The 21073-nt window shown below is 47.4% G+C and overlaps 2 protein-coding genes across 2 annotated transcripts in view; one reads left to right on the top strand and one right to left on the bottom strand.

Annotated features, from left to right (window-relative positions):
- Positions 1 to 21073, top strand: part of LOC142195170 (uncharacterized) — a 215400-nt gene that overhangs the window by 113358 nt on the left and 80969 nt on the right. The window lies entirely within an intron of this gene.
- On the bottom strand, positions 6604 to 9231 carry LOC142217307 (uncharacterized). The gene is made up of 3 exons (XM_075285506.1): positions 9170 to 9231; positions 8970 to 9078; positions 6604 to 7505 (listed from the first exon to the last, which is right to left on the bottom strand). The coding sequence occupies exons 2-3, from the start codon at positions 9049 to 9051 to the stop codon at positions 6604 to 6606; spliced, it is 984 nt and encodes a 327-aa protein (XP_075141607.1). The 5' UTR covers positions 9052 to 9078; positions 9170 to 9231.

The following is a 21073-nucleotide window of genomic DNA, read 5'->3' as shown; positions in this document are numbered from 1 at the left end:
CAACTGGCTGCAAGTGTGATTTAGTTATTGCCACCACCTGTTAGGTGCCTCAGGTAAGTAACAGGTGCTGTTAATTACACGAATTAGAGAAGCATCACATGATTTTTCAAACAGTGCCAATACTTTTGTCCACCCCTTTTTTTATGTTTGCTGTGGAATTATATCCAATTTGGCTTTTTGACAATTCTTTTTGTGGTTTTCCATTGAAGACAAATTAAATGAAGAAAATACCAAAGAATTTGTGATTGCAATCATTTTCTGGAAGTAAATGAGTATTATCTGACAAAATTGCAGGGGTGCCAATACTTTTGGCCAACACTGTATGTATATATACAGTATAAATATATATATATATATATATATATATATATATATATGCATAGACTCTGACGCAGCAGAGACAAAATATACAAAAGCATAAACAAAAAAATTGTCAAGCAACAGTAGCAATCAAATGCAAAGAAACAGGTAAACAAGACTCAAGGACACAAACAATCAACATTCTCACAGGGGTACAGAGGGAAAGAGGGATCGGAAATCGGCGGAATAATAGAAGTAGTCCCAGAGCAGCCAAGTCTGACGATGATGCCTTTCGTCAGGGCAAAGCTGGGCCATTAAATTTTCCATAGTGCGTAGATGCAGGAATTCCTTCAGCCAAGAAAGGAGTGTGGGAGGGGTCTGAGACTTCCAGAGTCTGGGGATAACAGAGCTGGCAGCTACCAGCATGAACCCCAAGAGCCTGCGGACCGACTTTCTAAATTTGCACGTGAACAAGGAGAGGAGAAGAGGAGCGGGATCATCCTTTAGATCTATCCCTGTAACCTGGTGAATAACCCGCCTAACCCCATTCCAGAAAGGGCGCAGGAGGGGGCATCCCCACCAAATGTGGGTCATCGTGCCTTGAGCAGATAGACATCTCCAGCACCTATCGGATGTGGAGGGATAAATAGCATGGAGGAGAACCGGAACTCTGTACCATCTGGAGAGGATTTTATAGTTCGTCTCCTGAGCTCTGCAGGATATTGAGAATTTATGACATGCAGTGAAGGCCGATGACCACACACCCAGCGGGAACGAAACCCCTAACTCCCTCTCCCAACTCCCCACAAAGGCCGGGAGAGGAGCTTCAGAATCACCCAGCAACACCTCATACAGGAGAGAAATGGTGTGGACAGGAGGGGACGAGGACAGGCAGAGACGTTCAAGAGGAAGTAGAGGCCTGTGAAGATCATTAGAACGTTTCAAAGAAGAATAGAAATGGGAGAACTGGGAAAGATGCCAACACGAGGAGACAGAATCGGGACACAGAGAACGGGCCAACAGATCCGCACGTGGGAGGAGCGAGGAGGATGAGGTGACATGCCGAAAACGGAGGACCGGATCGTCAACCGAGTGACCCAGGAAGGGGCAGTCAAGTGCAGCAGGGAAGTCTGGATTACCAGATATCGGGGTCAGCGGTCCGTCATTTCTAAACAGCCTCCTCATGTCCCCATACATACGGCACACCCCGAGCGTTTGGCGAGATACGAAAGGGAGAGGGAAGAATCTATCCTCCGTCCAGTATTTTTTGTGCAGCCAGGGGAGGGCAGTAAGAGGGAGGGGGCTCAGAGAGCCCTCCAGGGCGACCCAAAGTTTAGAACGGGAGGCGTGGTGCCAGTCGAGGATACATGTCGCAACTGCAGCCAGATAATATTTTGCGCAGTCCGGGACTGCCAGGCCGCCACTCCGTTTTGACCGAGACAACGTCGCCCGAGCAATGCGCGAAGGCTTCGAACCCCAAATAAACTTATTGAAGGCCTGCCCCAAAACAGAGAAGAAGCGCGATGGAAGAAGGCAAGGAACAGTCTGAAACAGATACAGTAATCGGGGAAGAGCATTCATTTTCAAGAGATTGATGCGTCCCAGCCACGAAAGACCCTTGGTATCCCAGCACTCCAGATCAGCACGAAGGGAGCGTAAAATTGGCATGAAGCTTAGTGAGTATATATCAGCCAGATTGGAAGGCAGTTGCACACCAAGATACTTGATGGAACCATGCGACCATGAGAATGGAAAAGAAGAGCGCAAGGAACCGAGAATCAACGCCGGCAAGGAGACATCAAGAGCGGAGCTTTTGGACAGGTTAAGCTTATAATTGCTATAAAAACTATAAACGCTGATTTCCTGAAGGAGTGAGGGGAGTGAGGTAAGAGGCTGGGTCACAAAAAGGAGGACATCGTCTGCGAACGCAAAGACCTTAAGGAGCATGTCCCGAGCTCTCAGACCTTGGATGTCAGGATCATTTCTGATGGCTACCAGAAGATGCTCCATGACTAAAGCATACAAAAGTGGGGAAAGGGAGCAGCCCTGTCGCGTACCATTGCGAATAGTGAAAGGGGAGGAGAGGGTGCCGTTAACTCTGACCTACGCCATAGGGGAGTTGTAAAGTGCCTGAATGCGAGTAAGCATAGCAGGACCAAGACCAATCTGGGATAAAGTGGCCTCCAGAAAATTCCAATCCACCCTGTCAAAGGCCTTCTCTGCATCCAGGGAGAGCAACAACATGGGAGTCTTTGACCTCTGAGCATGATGGATCGCAGAGAAAGCCTTCAGGGTGTTATCACGGGCCTCCCTACAGGGAATGAACCCCACCTGATCAGGATGAACAAGGTCCCCCATGTGCGGGCACAGACGGTTTGCGATCAGTTTAGCATACAACTTGGCATCCGTATTAAGGAGCGAGATAGGTCTATAGCTAGAGCAGAGCGTAGGGTCCTTACCTTCCTTAGGGATGACTGTGATATGGGCTCTGAGAAATGATGGGGGGAACGCCACGCCTGGGGAGATAGAGTTAAAAGCCTCCAACAATGGAGGGACCAGCTCCGTCTTCAAGGCTTTAAAGAAATGAGCCGTATAGCCATCCGGCCCGGGGCTTTTACCTCCTGGAAGAGAGGAGATGCCCTCCTCCAGCTCCTGAGTCAAAAAAGGCGCTTCAAGCAAGGACACATAACTCGGTAATAAAGAGGGAAGAGCAGTGGAGGCAATGTATTGTGATAGCGAAAGGTTAGCGGGAGGGGTCGGATGGACGGATCCCGGCGGGGGCAGGTGGTAAAGCAAAGCATAGTATTCTTGGAAGGCTGAGGCGATATCAGCAGTAAGGTGGGTAAGGGCCCCGGAGGACTTCTTGACGGCCAGTACATGGGAGGTCGCTTGACGCTCCCTCGCCAAGAGACGCCCCGCCTTATTGCCCCATTCGTAAAAGGAGCGCTGACCAAGCTGTTGCAAACGTTGCTGTTTAAGTTCAAGCAAGGACCTAAGCTCCTGACGGGTGGCCGTCAGGGATGCCAGGGTCGATTGCTGTAACGACTGTTTATGTTGGGCTTCAAGAGATGCCAGGGCAGCCAGAAGGGAGCAGAATTTAAGACCCATCTCTCTCTTCAGACGTGCACCGTGTTTCATCAAAATTCCATGTAGTACACACTTCATAGCCTCCCAACGAACTGGAGGAGAAGTGTCATCTCGCGAGTGATCCTGGAGGAAGTGAGAAATAGAAAGCCACAATTCCTCTAAGCACTGGATGTCAAGGAGGAGACATTCGTTGAGTCTCCAGGTGTTGGCACACCTCCCAGAGGAAGAAGGGGGACGAAAAGCACAAAAGACAGGGGAATGGTCAGAAAGGAAGGCAGAATCGATTTTAGCAGTGGTCACAAGGGAGAGAAGGTTGTGCGAGAGGAGAATATAGTCAATTCTACTATAAGAGTTGTGTGGAGGAGAAAAGAAGGAATAATCCCTGTCGAGTGGGTGGAGAATCCGCCAAGCATCACACAGCAACATGGAATTCAGAAGTCTCCTCACCTTGTTCAGTGCCCCGTAGGATAATTGCGATCTGCACGCTGAGGTATCCAGTAAGGGGTTAAGGGGAAGATTAAGATCACCACAAACCACCACAAAATTAGTTGACCCTTGGCGAAAGACTGTAGGTCAGTCAAGGTGGATAGGAGAAAAGGAACCTGCTCAGAATTAGGGGCATAAATGTTGGCAACAGTATAAATTGAGCTATAAATCTCACAGATCAGGAATAACCGGCAGACTTAGTATCCAGAATCTTAACAGGCAAGTTTTTATGGAAGAATGTGGCCACTCCACGGACATTACCCAACAGACTACTACAGTGGAACCATTGCGGGAAGTACCGATTCTTAATCACAGGGACACGGTCAGATGCAAAATGCATCTCCTGTAAGCAGAGAATCTGCACTTTCCGTTTATGTGCATCGTACAGAACCTGAGAACGCTTTTCCGGGACATTAAGGCCCTTAACATTAAAGGAGGAGATAGAGATATCCACCATGGAGTAGAGGTACAGAGAAGGGGTACAAACACGAGGAGAAGGCAAAGACTAACAGGGAAGACAAACAAACAAGCACAGTAAATCTTTTATACATTCGATGTCCAATCGGTTCTCCCAGACTTTATCTAGTCACCACTCACATAGCAATAACCAACAAACTATTAAAGGGATCCTATCTTTTAAACAGCTAGAAAAGCTATTAGTCTCCTACCTTTACTTGTCTTCTCCGCGCCGCCGTTAGCCTGCAATCCTGTTTTTTCTCGGTATGCAAATGAGCTCTTTTGCAGCACTGGGGGCGGATCCCAGCGCTCAAACAGCACTGGGGCCATCCCCAATGCTGCCAGAGAGCTATCCAGCGCAGCCTCCATCTTCTTCTGCAACGAGGTCTTTACCGTGTCTTTTTCCGGTGGTGTCTTCTAACTTCTAGGCTTCGGGCCTAGGGCAAGCCGTCTATGCATGACCACAGCCACAAGAAAAATGGCCGCTTCCACAGTATTGGAAGCAGTCATTTTCTCGTGGCTGGCGGGCATGCGCAGTAGGCTACGAGAAAATGGCTGCTTCCAATACTAACACTCAGAGTAATTGTTAGTGTATATATATATTTATTTATTTATACAAAATGGATGACAAATCCAAATTGGAGGATTACCTCCAACAGTCACTGTATGGCCTCCTCACATTGCTGCAATCTACACACTCTGCCATTGGGTCACTGTATGGCCTCATAAAGCTGTTGCAAACTCCACATTCTGCCACTGGATGACTGTATGGCCTCCTCACGCTGCCGCCACTTCCACACTTTGTCACTGGGTCACTGTATGGCCTCATATGGCTGCTGCCTCTCCAATCTGTCACTGGGCACTGTATGGCCTCCTACGGCTGCTGTTACCTCCACATTGTATCACCTTGCCATTCTGTGGCCTGCTCATGCTGCCGCTACCTCAACACTATATCACCATATCACTATGACGCCCTCTCCACTCTGTCAGGGGGGGCTCTGCTTCTTTAAGCATTTACTAGAACAGGTTCTGTAGACATCTGTGTGGAATCAGCAGATGGTGGTGTCAAAGGAGTGCGCTCTATCACACTACAGTAGGATCTTGAGCCTCTGCACGCTTATTTATATCTGGCACTAACATTGACGTGTAAGGCTGAATTCACATTTGTGTTATTTAGTCAGTTTTTTCCCCGTAACTGGCCAAATAAGTGAGGTGTGCAGCAGTTCTAAGAGCGAAGCGTGTCATGTGTTATACTGACTCACTGTATTGTTTCACTACCACAGCAGACTCCCCATGCGCGGTACTGCAAGGCACAGTGTTCTACACCATTATATATACTATACTATATACTCCACTATATATACACCACCATGTATACGCTATACTATATACACCACTATATATATATACACTATACTGTATACATCACTATATATACTTTTATATACTACACTATGTACACCACTATACTATATACACCACTATACAGGCTCTCTGCAGCAAGGAAATAGCTGTTTTAATTTAAATTAATTTGCATAGAATCAAATCTTTTTGGGCAATCTGGAAAAGCAGCCAAATTGAAATGTTCAAAACTTCGCTCATCTCTAATTCCTATAGCTATAGATCCCTTACCTGTCTGTATTCCTCTTGTATGTCTATGCCTTGTGAGACAGAGATGTCCTGCTCCTACCGTTAGAAGGCTTGGACTATACGAACTTCTGCGCCTCTGCCCAGACTTAAATTTCAGCCCCCTCCCCACCTTTTTTCCTAATACGTTGCTTTTTCCTTCTCTCCTCCTTCAGTTGGTTATCGTCTTACTAAGATATTCATTCTACTTCCTTCCTCTCTCTCTTCTCCTTCTTTCCTCTATGCTCTTCTCTGTCCCTCTTCCCCCTTTTCCCTTCTTCTCCCTCTACCCTGAAGCTGCCGCTCGAGGTTCTTGATCCTGTTGTTACCTAGATACTATGCTGTACTTGGGATGACTTTTGTCCTGTTTCATTCTTGTTCTTTTATTTTTGTTGAAAATCAACTTTGAATTAAAAAAAATTAAATAAAAGTAGAGACCACAAAAATACCTCTTGTAACCCCGGGCCTGCCAGGAATAAAGGACTGTCCCAAACATGCAGGTGTAATTCCAATTCATATATTTTATTCAAATTGTCAATGAGTTTAAGACAAAAGAACCCGAGGTGAGCTCTCTAAGATTTAAGATATGAATTGGGGGTAAAACAATCAGGAAAGAAAAATGCTTTGGTAATACCTTTCATATGTATATTAAAATGGCTTCTCCCCTGTGTGAGTTCTTTGATGTCTAACAAGTTGTGATTTCTGAGTAAAACATTTCCCACATTCTGGGCATAAAACTGGCTTCTCCCCTGTGTGAGTTCTATGATGTTTAACAAGATCTGATTTAGAAGAAAAACATTTCGCACATTCTGAACATGAATATGGCTTCTCCCCTGTGTGAGTTCTTTGATGTGTAACAAGACTTGATTTGAAGGAAAAACATTTTGCACATTCTGAACATGAATATGGCTTCTCCCCTGTGTGAACTCTTAGATGTATAACAAGTTCTGATTTCTGAGTAAAACATTTCCCACATTCTGGGCATGAAACTGGCTTCTCCCCTGTGTGAGTTCTATGATGTTTAACAAGATCTGAATTAGACGAAAAACATTTTGCACATTCTGAACATGAATATGGCTTCTCCCCTGTGTGAGTTCTTTGATGTACAACAACATCTGATTTCTGAGCAAAACATTTCGCACATTCTGAACATGAGTATGGCTTCTCCCCTGTGTGAGTTCTTTGATGTGTAACTAATTTTGATTTAAAGCTAAAACACTTCTCACATTCTGGGCATGAATATGGTTTCTCCCCTGTGTGAGTTCTTTGATGTATAACTAATTTTGATTTAAAGATAAAACACTTCTCACATTCTGGGCATGAATATGGCTTCTCCCCTGTGTGAGTTCTCTGATGTTTAACACCCCTTCTGCGTCTTTTATTTTGCTTAACAGACTGTGATGAATTAGAAGAGAGATCTTTCATCTGAAGGGCTGAGGGTATATCTGGGGTAATGGCATGTTCTTCATATGGATCTTGTGTGACACCATGATCCTTTGCTTTATAATCTGTAGATGTCAGATGTCCCTCTGAGCTCCTGGTACAGTCATCTGACAAGAAGAAAACTGATATTACTATTATTGAATAACATAACCCTATAAGTATATTCCCCACTGATCAGACAATGGTAACGCGGCCTATTTCATTAGTATTTACTGTGCTGAGACTGATGTCAGTGACAGTCTCAATGGCAGATACCACCACTGCTCTAGGTCACTGTAGAGGTGCAGGTAGTGGATGAAATAAGCGGGCCCACCCAGTCACGGCACTAAGGAAAAGGGGTGGTGGCACTTACACTGATGAGCAGAAGGGTAACAATGTTTAGAACTTGTGACTTTCAGCCTCCATATCTCACCGTCCACTACAGCTCGGAACGTGAGACTACCATCATCTTATAGACAATCATTTATATGACACCGGTTTAATTGGGAGTCTTTTTGGCCACACTAGTTAGATCCCCTGAGGAGTCCTGATGTTCCTGTGGTGAAATGAGCATAGGGAAAGAGTCATAAAAGGTGATATTCACAGATCACCTTGCTCATGTTACATAAAGGACATTCATCACAATCTCATTACAATTTCTGCACCTAGAGTAGTTTTTCTTATCCCAACAGAATCCACATTTAGGACCGAACATCAAGGCCCTTATTTTGTACTGCTAAGTCCAGGCCTCTGACTACATTACTAGTTGTCCTGTCCTGATATAGATCGTCTTATCTGGACGTCTCTTCTAAGATTCCAAAGTGAAATAAGTCTCATAGTCCAAACCACAGGAACACAATCCACCGCTGCTTAAATATGGCCACTTATGTAGAATAATACTGTAGGATGCCATAAATCTTACTGTATTACACCCCATACACACAATACAATCCAAACCACATCTGCTGGATTTCCCAGCCTGAACTCACCGCGGATCTGCTGTCCCATACAGTATGTAGTAGGGTCTGTGGAGTCACAAGGAAGCAGGGACTCCTAGCGTCATAGATCACTAAGATACGGGGAGTCCTGGTGTGTGGACAGAGTTCAGGCTGGGAAATGTGACTGATGTACAGACCAGATCTTCTAGTCCGGATTCCATAGTGTGATTGGGGTCTAAGGTGAGGTTTACACAGTGACATTTGTAGAAGCTGCTTCAGGAATTCAGAAGAAGAATTTTTCCGCTTTACCAAATCAGCCCCCGAATCTCCATCAGATTCCTTACTGGCCAGGCCGGATTTTCCACCTCCCATTTATTTCCATAGAGCTCTGAGGTGGAATCTGCCTGAATTCTTTCCCTTCACAAGGACTGACAGCTGGTGAGGAAGAAATTTGTCTCGTTCACATCAATATCAAGTCCATATTCCTGCTGTCCGTTCAATTCTATACTACATTTATTACCCCCTATAGCGGTATCACATTTATATTCATGTATTATTAGTATTTTACCTGAATCGGGGAACAACAAATAGTCTAAACAATGTCTGAATAGAATCAGTGACCCTTCTGTGCTTTATATAGTGGTGACTCCTCACCTGGGCGGTTCCCTATAGGAATGTCCTCCTCACACTCCTCATCACCACTCACATAGGGATCTTCCTTTATTGTTACCGCCATAACATTGTTCAGATCTTTACCCTGAAGCTGTGAAATAAATATTGTATGTCAGCAGAAAGGAAAAAGACACAAAGACTTCACAGCCCGTCTACACATCATAGGGAATATCTCCATCTACCTGATCATCCTGTGGAAGAAGAGGACTGGGACATCTCTCCGGTGTTGTCCTCTTACTGGATCTACCTGTAGGAAACACAGACAGGGACTGAATTCCTTCTGTACATACAAATAATGGAAGTTCATGTGTATATAGTCATATCTATTACCTGCTGATGTGAGCGGCTGCTGGTCCTCCATCATCACCTCCTTGTACAGATCCTTGTGTCCTTCTAAATACTCCCACTCCTCCATGGAGAAATAGACAGCGACATCCTGACACCTTATAGGAACCTGACAACACAATGATACAGTCATCACCCCGACCCCTCCAGTTACTGTATAATGTCCCAGCATTCCCAGCAGTGTCACCTCTCCAGTCAGCAGCTCCAGCATCTTGTTGGTGAGTTCTAGGATCTTCTGTCCATTGATCTCCTCCTGTATCAGGGGATGAGGTGGAGGACCCGGGATTAGGCTCAGGGTTCCTCCACATCCTTCATACACAGGAGCCTGACAGCGCCCACTAGAGGTCTTCTTCACTACTGTGTAGTTCTGGTTATGGGGAGACACATTAATAAATCTCACTACATACATGTCCAGAGTCCATCACCTCTCCAGTCATATCATCTGTTATTACTATAGATAAGAATGATGTAATGATGACATCATCAGAATCTCTCACCTCTCCAGTAAGCTGGTAGATGATCTCTAGGGTGAGATTTAATAGACTTTCCGCCATCTTGTTCCTGTCTCTATCCAGTTCAACATGTGCAGAGTTCATACATATCACTATGGCCTGAACCCGCATGCACGTGTCTTCAGAAAATCACTAGAACTGGAAGGAACAAAAATCTGCTTTGAAGCTGGAAATGTTAAAAAAGTATCATCCTATAAAATGTAGCGATTACACACCATGAAAAGTAAGTGAACCCCTAAACCCTATATATTTTTTGAAAGTAGACAACCTGAAGACTACAAATGTCTTAATGGGTCATCGATAGCCACATCCACCTTCGTGCAACTTTGCGACCAACACAAATATATATATATATTTTTTTAAATACGCTAAAACACATATTTGCACCTAAAACTCATGTTCAATCTCAGATTCATATACAAAATACATTTAAAATAATAGCTTAAGGTGTATACAATGTGTATATATACTATATGTACCGCAAACATCAACTTCAACATCAAGAGCTCAGACTCCAAAAAACACTAATACAGAAGACAGGCAGGATTTTACTGTTATTCACTAATATGTTAAAAAACTATACTGCACCTACCAAACTGTGACTGTGATACCAAAATCTAACTTTTTTCAGAGTACACAGCATACCGTATATAAAAACACAATTTAATAGTTCATATATACAACCACCTTCATTCAACTTTGCGGCAAACAGAGATTGCTAGCAAAAATTGGACCAAAATTCAAATTTGCCACTAAAGTGCGGCTCAAGCAATCCCTTTCTGCAAACATAATGTACTGTCCAAAAAACTGCAATATGTGAGGAGTTCATACATACCACACATGTATATATTTACAGGGGCGGGTGTTAAAGAATTGCCAAAATCGCAGAAGTGCACCATCCCATTTTGTGCATGCAAATTAAATAGGACTTTACATAAAATTTTTTATTTTCCATCCCCCCTATAAAAATTTTAGCAATCTATACATTCATCTCTAGTGATAATTGTTATTACTATTATTTTAGCGTGTAACGGACATCACTAGAGAAGCATTTTACTCTAGAAAGCTCAGGTGTAGACAGGACAGGGATTGGGTGAAATGTAAACTTTATTTGTGACTTTGTGTATATGTTGTGTGTTTGGTGTGACTTTTTTTTTTTTTTTGGTGCTGCGACCTGGACAATGGTAAACGTCTGGGTCACAGCGCCAATAAACTTCCCGGTTATGTTCAAGGGGTATAACATAAGAATACCCCACTAGTAAAGCTCAGGGGGGAATTACATAATACCTGTATGTGACAATCAGAGACAAATGTATAGTATGCTCTCTGATTGGCAGGAGAAGGGTTAATAGGGACAGAAGACTCACTGCCACCCCACCCCCCCTCCTGTTGTCACATACAGGGTATGTACAAAGTCAGATTGTTTCTCTGTTTCTCTCTGTCTGCTGGGCTGCTCCTGCCCCTCTCCCTTTCCTGTTACAGTTCGATTGCAGTTACAGTTCGATACAGTTTGATTTTTTTTTTTTTGATTTTGTTCGCAAATTGCTTGCTTAGACAGGAGGGGGGGACAATTTAGAGCTCTATATCTTTGGACTGCATCAACATATCTTGATGCTTTCAATTGCATTTTAAAGAGGAGAATCTCGTCTTTAAAAAGATACCAAGAACTTGATGATTTAACTTACAGTTTTGGAGCGATTCACTGATGAATTGCTGTCGGAATTGAGATCTGCAGTTGGATCTCAATGCCAAATAGCGTTTTCAACAGTGAATTGCTCCAAAACTGTAAGTTCAATCATCAAGTTCCTGGTATCATTTTGAAGAAGAGATTCTCTTCTTTAAAATGTATTTTAAAGCATCAAGATATGTTGATGCAGTCCAGAGATATCGCCATTAGTAGGGAGGACGTAGTAACTACGTCCTCGGCTACTGAAATTCCACCTTGGGAGCATGTATAGCTACGTGCCTGGCAGTGAAAGGGTTAATGTCTCCCCTTCCTCTGCCCAGTTTCATGTCTCCACTTCCTCTGCCCACAATTTCATGTCTCCCCCTCTATCTCTGCCCCCAGTATATTGTTCCCCTTCCATCTCTGCCCCCAGTAAAATTTTCCTACCCCTCCATCTCTGCCACATTATAATTTCCACCTCCATCTCTGCCCCCCGTATAATGTTCCCCCCTCCATCTCTGCCCCCATATAATGTTCCCCCTCCATCTCTGCCCCATATAATGTTCCCCCCTTTATCTCTGCCCCCATATAATGTTCCCCCTCCATCTCTGCCCCCATATAATATTCCCCCTCCATCTCTGCCCCCAGTATAATGTTCCCCCTCCATCTCTGCCCCCAGTATAATGCTCCCCCTCCATCTCTGCCCCCAGTATAATGTCCCCCCCCCCCAGTATAATGTTCCCCCACCATGGATCAACTCTGAGATTAAAGCTCTTCTCAAGGAGAAAAAAAGTGTCTTTAGATCTGGTGACAAAAATAGCCTGGGGGAGGTGCAAAAACAGCTGAGACAACTAATTAGAGAAGGGAAAGCCAACTACAGGCGGAAGATGGAACTACAGATGGGGGAAGGTAGTATCTCAAAGGTATGGGATGGCCTTAAGACTATATCTGGACACAAACAAAAGGCAGCGCACCAGATAGAAGGTGACAGGAAGTGGCTTAATGAGCTAAATCTATTCTTCAATAGATTTGACTCCAAACCAATTGTCCCTTCACCAGCATGCCAGTCAACCCCCCTCCCCTCACACACCAAGACCCAACCCCCACCGACTGGCAGTAAATTGCAATCTGGATATCTGATCCTCAAGGAATCTCAAGTGTGTAGGGAAATTAAGAGGATTAAAGCAGACAAAGCTGGTGGACCCGATGGTTTAAGTGCAAGAGTTCTTAAAGTGTGCGGAGACCAGCTGTGTGGCATCATAACGCACATGTACAATTTGAGTCTAAAGCTGGGAGTGGTACCTCAACTGTGGAAAACATTTTGTGTGGTACTAGTCCCAAAGAAACCCAACCCGATGGGCTACAATGACTACCAACCTGTAGCACTGACATCCTACCTAATGAAGGTCCTAGAGAGACTGGTCCTGACACACATACGCCCCCCAGTGAGCTCCACTCTGGACCCCCTCCAGTTTTCCGGGCATTGGAGTAGATGACGCCATCTTCCACCTTCTTCACAGAGCTCTCTCTCACCTGGAGAAACCTGGGAACACTGTGAGAATAATGTTCTTTGATTTCTCCAGTGCGTTCAACACCATTCAGCCAGGGCTACTGAGGGGGAAGCTGAACCTTGGTGGAGTGGACCATCACCTGTCCAACTGGATCCTAGACTACCTGACAACCCGCCCTCAGTATGTGAGAGCCCAATACTGTGTGTCTGACACTGTGATCTGTAGTACAGGGGGCACCACAAGATACAGTTTTTGCCCCATTTCTCTTCACACTGTACACTGCTGACTTTAGGCACAACTCATCCAGCTGTTTCTTACAGAAGTACTCCGATGACTCTGTTATAGTCGGCCTTATCACTGATGGCAACAATAGGGAATACAGAGACTTAAACTGGGACTTTGTTGAGTGGTGCCAGCAGAAATACCTCAGGATTAATGCTGGGAAGACCAAGGAGATGGTGGTGGACTTTAGCAAACGGAGAAGCGCTCCGACCCAGGTGGAGATCCAAGGGGCATGCATTGACATAATCAGGACCTATAAGTACCTGGGTGTACTCTTCAATAATAAACTAGACTGGGCTGATCACCTGGAGGCGCTGCACAGAAATGGTCACAGCAGACTCTACCTGCTCAGGAGGCTGAGGGCCTTCGGAGGTCAGGAGACACTTCTTAGGGCCTTTTTCAACTCTGTGGTTGCTTCTGCCATCTTTTTCAGTGTGGCCTGCTGGGGGAGCAGTATATCAACCAAGGACAGAAATAGACTTGACAGGCTGATCAGAAGTGCCAGCTCTGTCCTGGGGAGACCCCTGGACCCAGTACAGGTTATGGGTGACAGAAGGATACTGTCTGTGGTGACCTCCATGTGGGTGAACAAATGCCACCCCATGTATGAGACCTTGATGGCACTTAGCAGCACTGTAAGTGACCGTCTGCTTCACCCCAAGTGTGAGAAGGAGCTATCGCAAGTCCTTCCTTCCAACCGCGACCAGGCTGTATAATCTACAAGACCAAGCGAAGATCACTCCACACAGAGAACTAATGATTATGACTATGAAGTCTTCCTTATTTCTTCTTCTGTTCCTTAGCTACTATGGACTCCTAGTATATCTTCTCTTCTCAGCATATGTGTTTCTACTTCTGTAATATATTACTGTGTATTATCCTGTATCTGTATTACTATGCTGCAGTAACATGCTGAAATTTCCCCACTGTGGGACTATTAAAGGTTTATCTTATCTTATCTCTGCCCCCAGTATAATGTTCCCCCTCCATCTTTGCCCCCAGTATAATGTCCCCTCTCCACCTCTGCCCCCAGTATAATGTTCCCCCTCCATCTCTGCCCCCAGTATAATGTCCCCCCTCCATCTCTGCCCCTAGGTTAAAGAGGACCTTTCACCACTTTTGGGCACATGCAGTGTTATATACTGCTGGAAAGCTGACAGTGCACTGAATTCAGCGCACTGTCGGCTTTCCCGATCCGTGCCCGGTGTAAAGAGCTTACGGTGCCGGTACCGTAGTGCTCTATGGTCAGAAGGGCGTTTCTGACCATTAGCCAGGAACGTCCTTCTGCCTCGCGGCGCCAATCGCGCTGTGCTGTGGAGCGGGGAGGAACGCCCCCCTCCCTCTGCTCACACAGCTCGACGAGTAGATGAGTATTATCAGGAGCGGGAGGGGGGTGTTCCTCCCGGCTCCACAGCACAGCGCGATAGGCGCCGCGAGGCAGAAGGACGTTCCTGGCTAATGGTCAGAAACGCCCTTCTGACCATAGAGCACTACGGTACCGGCACCGTAAGCTCTTTACACCGGGCACGGATCGGGAAAGCCGACAGTGCGCTGAATTCAGCGCACTGTCAGCTTTCCAGCAGTATATAACACTGCATGTGCCCAAAAGTGGTGAAAGGTCCTCTTTAATGTTCCTCCTCAATTTGTTGTCAAAGTTTTTAACATAAAAATACCAATACTCACCTTTCCTTGATCCCCTACAATTCTGTCTGCAGTCTCAGTTTAAGCGCTGAGCTCTGGCTCCGGACGCAGGTGAGTTGAAACCGGGACATACATCCCACTGACCGGGACTGCGGGACATGACCCTGTAAAATCTGGGATGGTTGGGATGCATGTGAATGTATGAAAAAGGGCTGAGAGCGAGCATTTACCGCCTCGGATACAGCAGCCATCTGCTCACAGGACCTGTGATGATGTCATAGGTGTGGGAGGAGTCAAGGAGTCACATGATCAGGTCCTGCTGTTATCACTTCATCTATGCAGAAGATACTAAATCCTAGTGAGCTAAAGCACTTGTGATGATTTCTCATGTGTGGGAGGAGTCACATGACCAGATATTAGAGATCTCTGCAGAGCTGCCTGTGTGTGATGTGTATGTAGCGGAGCTGTCTGCATGTGACATGTTTGAGGAGCTGTCTCTGTGTGACGTGTGTAGCGGAGCCGTCTGTGTGTGACGTGTGTGTAGCAGAGCCGTCTGTGTGTGACGTGTGTGTAGAAGAGCCATCTGTGTGTGACGTGTATGTAAAGGAGCCATCTGTGTGTGACGCGTGTGTAGCAGAACTGTCTGTATGTGACATGAATGTAGTAGAGCTGTCTGTGTGTGACGTGTAAGTAGCGGAGCTGTCTGTAAGTGACATACATGTAGCAGAGCTGTGTGTGTGATGTGTATGAAGCAGAACTGTTTGTGTATGACGTGTATGTAGCACAGCTGTATGTGTGACGTGTATGTAGGAGAGCAGTCTCTGTGTGACGTGTATGTAGCAAAACTGTCTGTGTGTAACGTGTGTGACGTATATGTAGTGGAGCCATCTGTGTGTGATGTGTGTGTAGCAGAACTGTCTGTATGTATGTGACATGAATGTAGTAGAGCTGTCTGCGTGTGACGTGTATGTAGCAGAGCCATTTCTGTGAGACGTCTATGCAGTAGAGCTGTCTGTGTGATGTGTTTGTAGCAGAACTGTTTGTCTGTGATGTGTATGTAGAACAGCTGTGTGTGAGATGTGTATGTAGCAGTGCTCTTTCTGTCTCGGTCTCTTCTTTTCGCTCCCTCCTGCTGTGTCCACAAAACAAGTTTGACTGGATACAAAAATTCCCATCCTGAGATACATGAGCCACATGTTGATAAATTCCGAAAAGATTGGGATTATATCGAGCTCTTTTATTCTGCAGTGTATGTAGCTGAGCCGTCTGTGTGTGACATGTATGTATCGGAGCTGTCTGTGTGTGACGTGTGTGTAGCGGCAGTGGCGGATCCAGGGTTTGCGGGGACCTGGGCAATTGACTTTGGCGGGGCCCTACGCGCAGCGCGCCGCAGCAAATTAGGCCCAGCCCACTTTTATGTTGACTCCGCCCATTCTCATTCATTTTTCATGTGATTCCACACAGTATAATCCTCCTACAGTCACACATAAATTATATGTCCCCCCCTCCATCTCTCCCCCATTTTCATATACACCCTTCATCTACCCCTAGTTTCATGCCCCCCCCCTCTATCTATGTCCCCAGTTTAATGCCATTCTACCCCTTTAACTGCCCACAGTTTCATGTCCCCCCCCGTCTCTGCCCCAGTGTCATGCCGTTCTCCCCCCTTCATCTGTCCCAATGTCATGCCATTCTCCCCCCCCTTCATCTGTCCCAATGTCATGCCATTCTCCCCCCCTTTCATCTGCCCCAATGTCATGCCATTCTCCCCCCCTTCATCTGCCCCAGTATCATGCCATTCTCCCCCCCTTCATTTGCCCCAGTGTCATGCCGTTCTCGCCCCTTCATCTGCCCCAGTGTCATGCTGTTCTCCCCCCTCCATCCACCCCAGTGTCATGCTGTTCTCCCCCTCCATCCACCCCAGTGTCATGCCGTTCTCCTCCCTTCATCTGCCCCAGTGTCATGCTGTTCTCTTCCCCTTCATTTGCCCCAGTGTCATGCCGTTCTCCCCCCTTCATCTGCCCCAGTGTCATGCTGTTCTCCCCCTCCATCCACCCCAGTGTCATGCCGTTCTCCTCCCTTCATCTGACCCAGTGTCATGCTGTTCTCTTCCCCTTCATTTGCCCCAGTGTCATGCCGTTCTCCCCCCTTCATCTGCCCCAGGGTCATGCCGTTCTCCCCCCCCCCTTCATTTGCCCGTGTCATGCTGTTTTCTCCCCCTTCATCTGCCCCAGTGTCATGCCGTTCTCCCCCCTTCATCTGCCCCAGTGTCATGCTGTTCTCTCCCACTCCATCTGCCCCAGTGTCATGCTGTTCTCACACACACACGCGCTCACCTTTCCTTGTTCCCCCGCAGCTCTCTCCCTCATACACATATTGTAGGCGCGATGTGACGTCATCACATCACGACTACAAATGCCGGAGCTCAGCGTTAAAACAGGAGCTGAGCTGTGACAGCTCCTGCTTTAAACGCCTATGTATTCAGCTCATCGGCGTCCGTAGGACATGCTGACCCAGGGCCGGCTCCAGGTTTTTATGGGCCCTTGGGCGACAGAGCCTCAGTAGGCCCCCTTGTAAAGGAGGCGGGGGAGTCGAGACACTGTGCGTCGCAGATGAAGCGAGTGATGTCATGCAGGAGTGTGGCGTCACCAACGCCATACCTCCCAATTTTTAAAGAGTAGAAAGAGGGGCTCTGCGCGCCGCGGCAAATTTGGCTCCACCCACTTTTATGTTGCTTCCACCCATTCATTTATCATGTGCTCCCACACAGTATAATCCTCCTACAGTCACCCGTAAATTATATGCCCCCCCCTCCATCTCTCCCCCAGTTTCATATACACCCTTCCTCTGCCCCCAGTTTCATATCCCCCCCTGCATCTCTGTCCCCAGTTTCATCACGTTCTCCCCCCACCCCCTTCATCTGCCCCAGTGTTATGCCGTTCCCCCCCTCCCCTTCATTTGCCCCCCAGTTTCATTGGGCCCCCTCCACCTCTGTCCCCAGTTTCATGCCGTTCTCTCCCCACCCCCTTCATCTGCCCCAGTGTTATGCCGTTCCCCCCCTCCCCTTCATTTGCCCCCCAGTTTCATGGGCCCCCTTCATTATGTTCCACCTTAATATTTAATACAAAACAAACACTTACACTCACCTTCTATCACTCACCTTCCATCGTTCCCCCGACGCTCCTCTCTCCGCTCTCACTCCAGTCACATACGCGATTAAAGCAGGAGCTGTGACCTCAGCTCCTGTTTAGCTCCGGCCCGGCTTGCGTGTGTAGGCGCGATGTGATGACGTCATCGCGCCTACACACGCAAGCCGGGCCGGAGCTTTAAAGCTGGAGCTGATCTCACAGCTCCTGCTTTAATCGCGTATGTATTCAGCTCATCGGCGGATGGACGCCGATGAGCTGAAATCGTGACAGGCAAGTGCCGGGGGGCCCCCAGAGGCTCTGTGGGCCCCGGCACTTGCCCGACTATGCCGAGCTGACCGGGACCATTTTGTTAGGGCCGGGCCGCGGGGCCCCTGGATCCGCCCCTGTGTAGCGGAGCTGTCTGTGTGTGACGTTTGTAGCGGAGCCGTCTGTGTGTGACGTGTATGTAGCGGAGCCATCTGTGTGTGACGTGTATGTATCGGAGCCGTCTGTGTGTGACGTGTGTGTAGCAGAGCTGTCTGTGTGTAATGTGTGTGTAGCGGAGCTGTCTGTGTGTGATGTTTGTAGCGGAGCTGTCTGTGTGTGATGTGTATGTAGCAGAGCTGTCTGTAAGTGACATACATGTAGCAGAGCTGTGTGTGTGATGAGTATGTAGGAGAGCAGTCTCTGTGTGACGTGTATGTAGCAAAACTGTCTGTGTGCAACATGTGTGACGTATATGTAGTGGAGCCATCTGTGTGTGATGAGTGTGTAGCGATGCCGTCTCTGTCTGACGTGTGTGTAGCGGAGCCGCCTGTGTGTGACTTGTGTGTAGCGGGGTCGTCTGTGTGTGACCTGTAAGTAGCGGAACCGTCTGTGTGTGAAGTGTATGTAGCGGAGCTTTCTGTGTAATGCTTCTGTAGCGGAGCCATCTGTGTGTGACGCGTGTGTAGCGGAGCCGACTGTGTGTGACGCGTGTGTAGCGCAGCCGTCTGTGTGTGACGTGTGTGTAGCGGAGTCCTCTGTGTGTGGCGCGTGTGTAGCGGAGTCGTCTGTGTGTGATGCATGTGTAGTGGAGCCGTCTGTGTGTGACGTGTGTGTAGAGGGGGCGTTTGTGTGTGACGTGTGTGTAGCGGAGCAGTCTGTGTGTGACGTGTTTGTAGCGGAGCTGTCTGTGTGTGCCGTGTATGTAGCAGAACTGTCTGTGTGATACGTGTGTGTAGCTGAGCTGTCTGTGTGTGACGCGAGTGTAGCGGAGGCGTCTGTGTGTGACGTGTGTGTAGTGGTGCTGTCTGTGTGTGACGTGTAATTAGCAGAGCCATCTGTGTGTGATGCATGTGTAGGGGAGCCGTCTGTGTGTGATGCGTGTGTAGCGAAGCCGTCTGTGTGTGACATGTATGTAGCGGAGCCGTCTGTGTGTGACACGTGTGTAGCGGAGCCGTCTGTGTGTGACGTGTATGTAGTGGAGCTTTCTGTGTGTCCTGTGTTGTGGAGGCGTTGGAGCTTTGGGGATCCATGAAAGAGGAAGAAACTGGATGCTGGATTGCCAAGACGTCGTGTTGACCTTGAATGCGGTGTGCTACAGAAGATACTGTGCCCTGTTGCTCTGTGGAGATGTCATTCTTGACAGGAACATTTGTGACAAATAAGGGTTCACTGTTTTGGCTTAGCACATAGTCTCTTGTGCGCTTTAGGGGATTCCTCCATTCTTCATGAGACCCCCATGCACCCCCACTACCTTCAGTACATGGAGCACACACAGGCACACAGCACCATATCACAAAGGTATCAAGCTATCCCTACAGCTCAGCCCCACAGGGCCACAGTTTACTAAATCCACCAAGAATCAACCGTAGCTTGTCATCCCCTAAAGTAACACAGCTCTAAATACCCCCCAACTCACCATGCACCCCACATCTCCCCCCACAGTCCTCTATACACCCCGTATCTTTCCATATTACTCCACACAGGATACAGTGGAAGAACCTTCTTACAAGTAAAGACACGCCTACCCTGTCATGTGATCTTATGAAGTTAGAAAGTCCTTACCGTGTCTAGTATTTAGCCCTTAGTAGTTCGTATCTTCTGCACGGATGAAGCAATAACAGCAGGACCTGATCATGTGATTCTATGACTCCTCCCACACTTATGACATCATCACAGGTCCTGTGAGCACACGGCTGCTCTACCCAAGGAGGTAAGTGCTCGCTCTCAGCCCTTCTCATACATTCAGTCTCCCTCCCTGTGGCCCCCACACACTATAATGTCCTCCCTGTGGCCCCCACACACTATAATGTCCTCCTCGTGGCCCCCACACACTATAATGTCCTCCTCGTGGCCCCCACACACTATAATGTCCTCCCTGTGGCCCCCACACACTATAATGTCCTCCCTGTGGCCCCCACACACTATAATGTCCTCCTTGTGGCCCCCACACGCTATAATGTCCTCCTTGTGGCCCCCGCACACTATAATGTCCTCCTCGTGGCCCCCACACACTATAATGTCCTCCTTGTGGCCCTGTTGGATCCTACAATAGACCTGAGACTCGGCAGGAGATTCCCCTCCCAGCAATGACGCTAAACCTCCAGCCCGAGCTCCAGTGAATGGTTTCGATCACAGAATATTCCGCTCTTAGAACGGCCCAGTCACAGTCCAGACCTAAATCCCATTGAGCATCTGTGGCAAGACATGAAAATTGCTGCTCACAGACGCTCCATCCAATCTGGCTGCAAAGAAGAAGAAGGGGCAGAAATCTCATCTCTAGATGTGCAAAGCTGGTAGAGAGCGAGCCCAAAAGACTTGTAGCCGGAATTGGAGCCAAAGGCGGCTCTACAAAGTATTGCTATAGGGGGCTGAAGACTTTTACAAGCCCCTGTATCGGTGTTAGGCTGGTCTTACACGACTGTATTGAATGTACGGTCTGCAAGTTGCTGATCAGCAACATAGACTCCGTAGACGTCCGTGTCCTGCCGCAATTGCCCATAGAGTTCTATGGGCG

This window comes from Leptodactylus fuscus, chromosome 1 (assembly GCF_031893055.1).
Source record: "Leptodactylus fuscus isolate aLepFus1 chromosome 1, aLepFus1.hap2, whole genome shotgun sequence".
Classification (NCBI taxonomy): Eukaryota; Metazoa; Chordata; class Amphibia; order Anura; family Leptodactylidae; genus Leptodactylus; species Leptodactylus fuscus.
The sequence above is the reverse complement of the archived record's forward strand: the minus strand, read 5'-3'. Positions and strand labels throughout refer to the sequence as shown.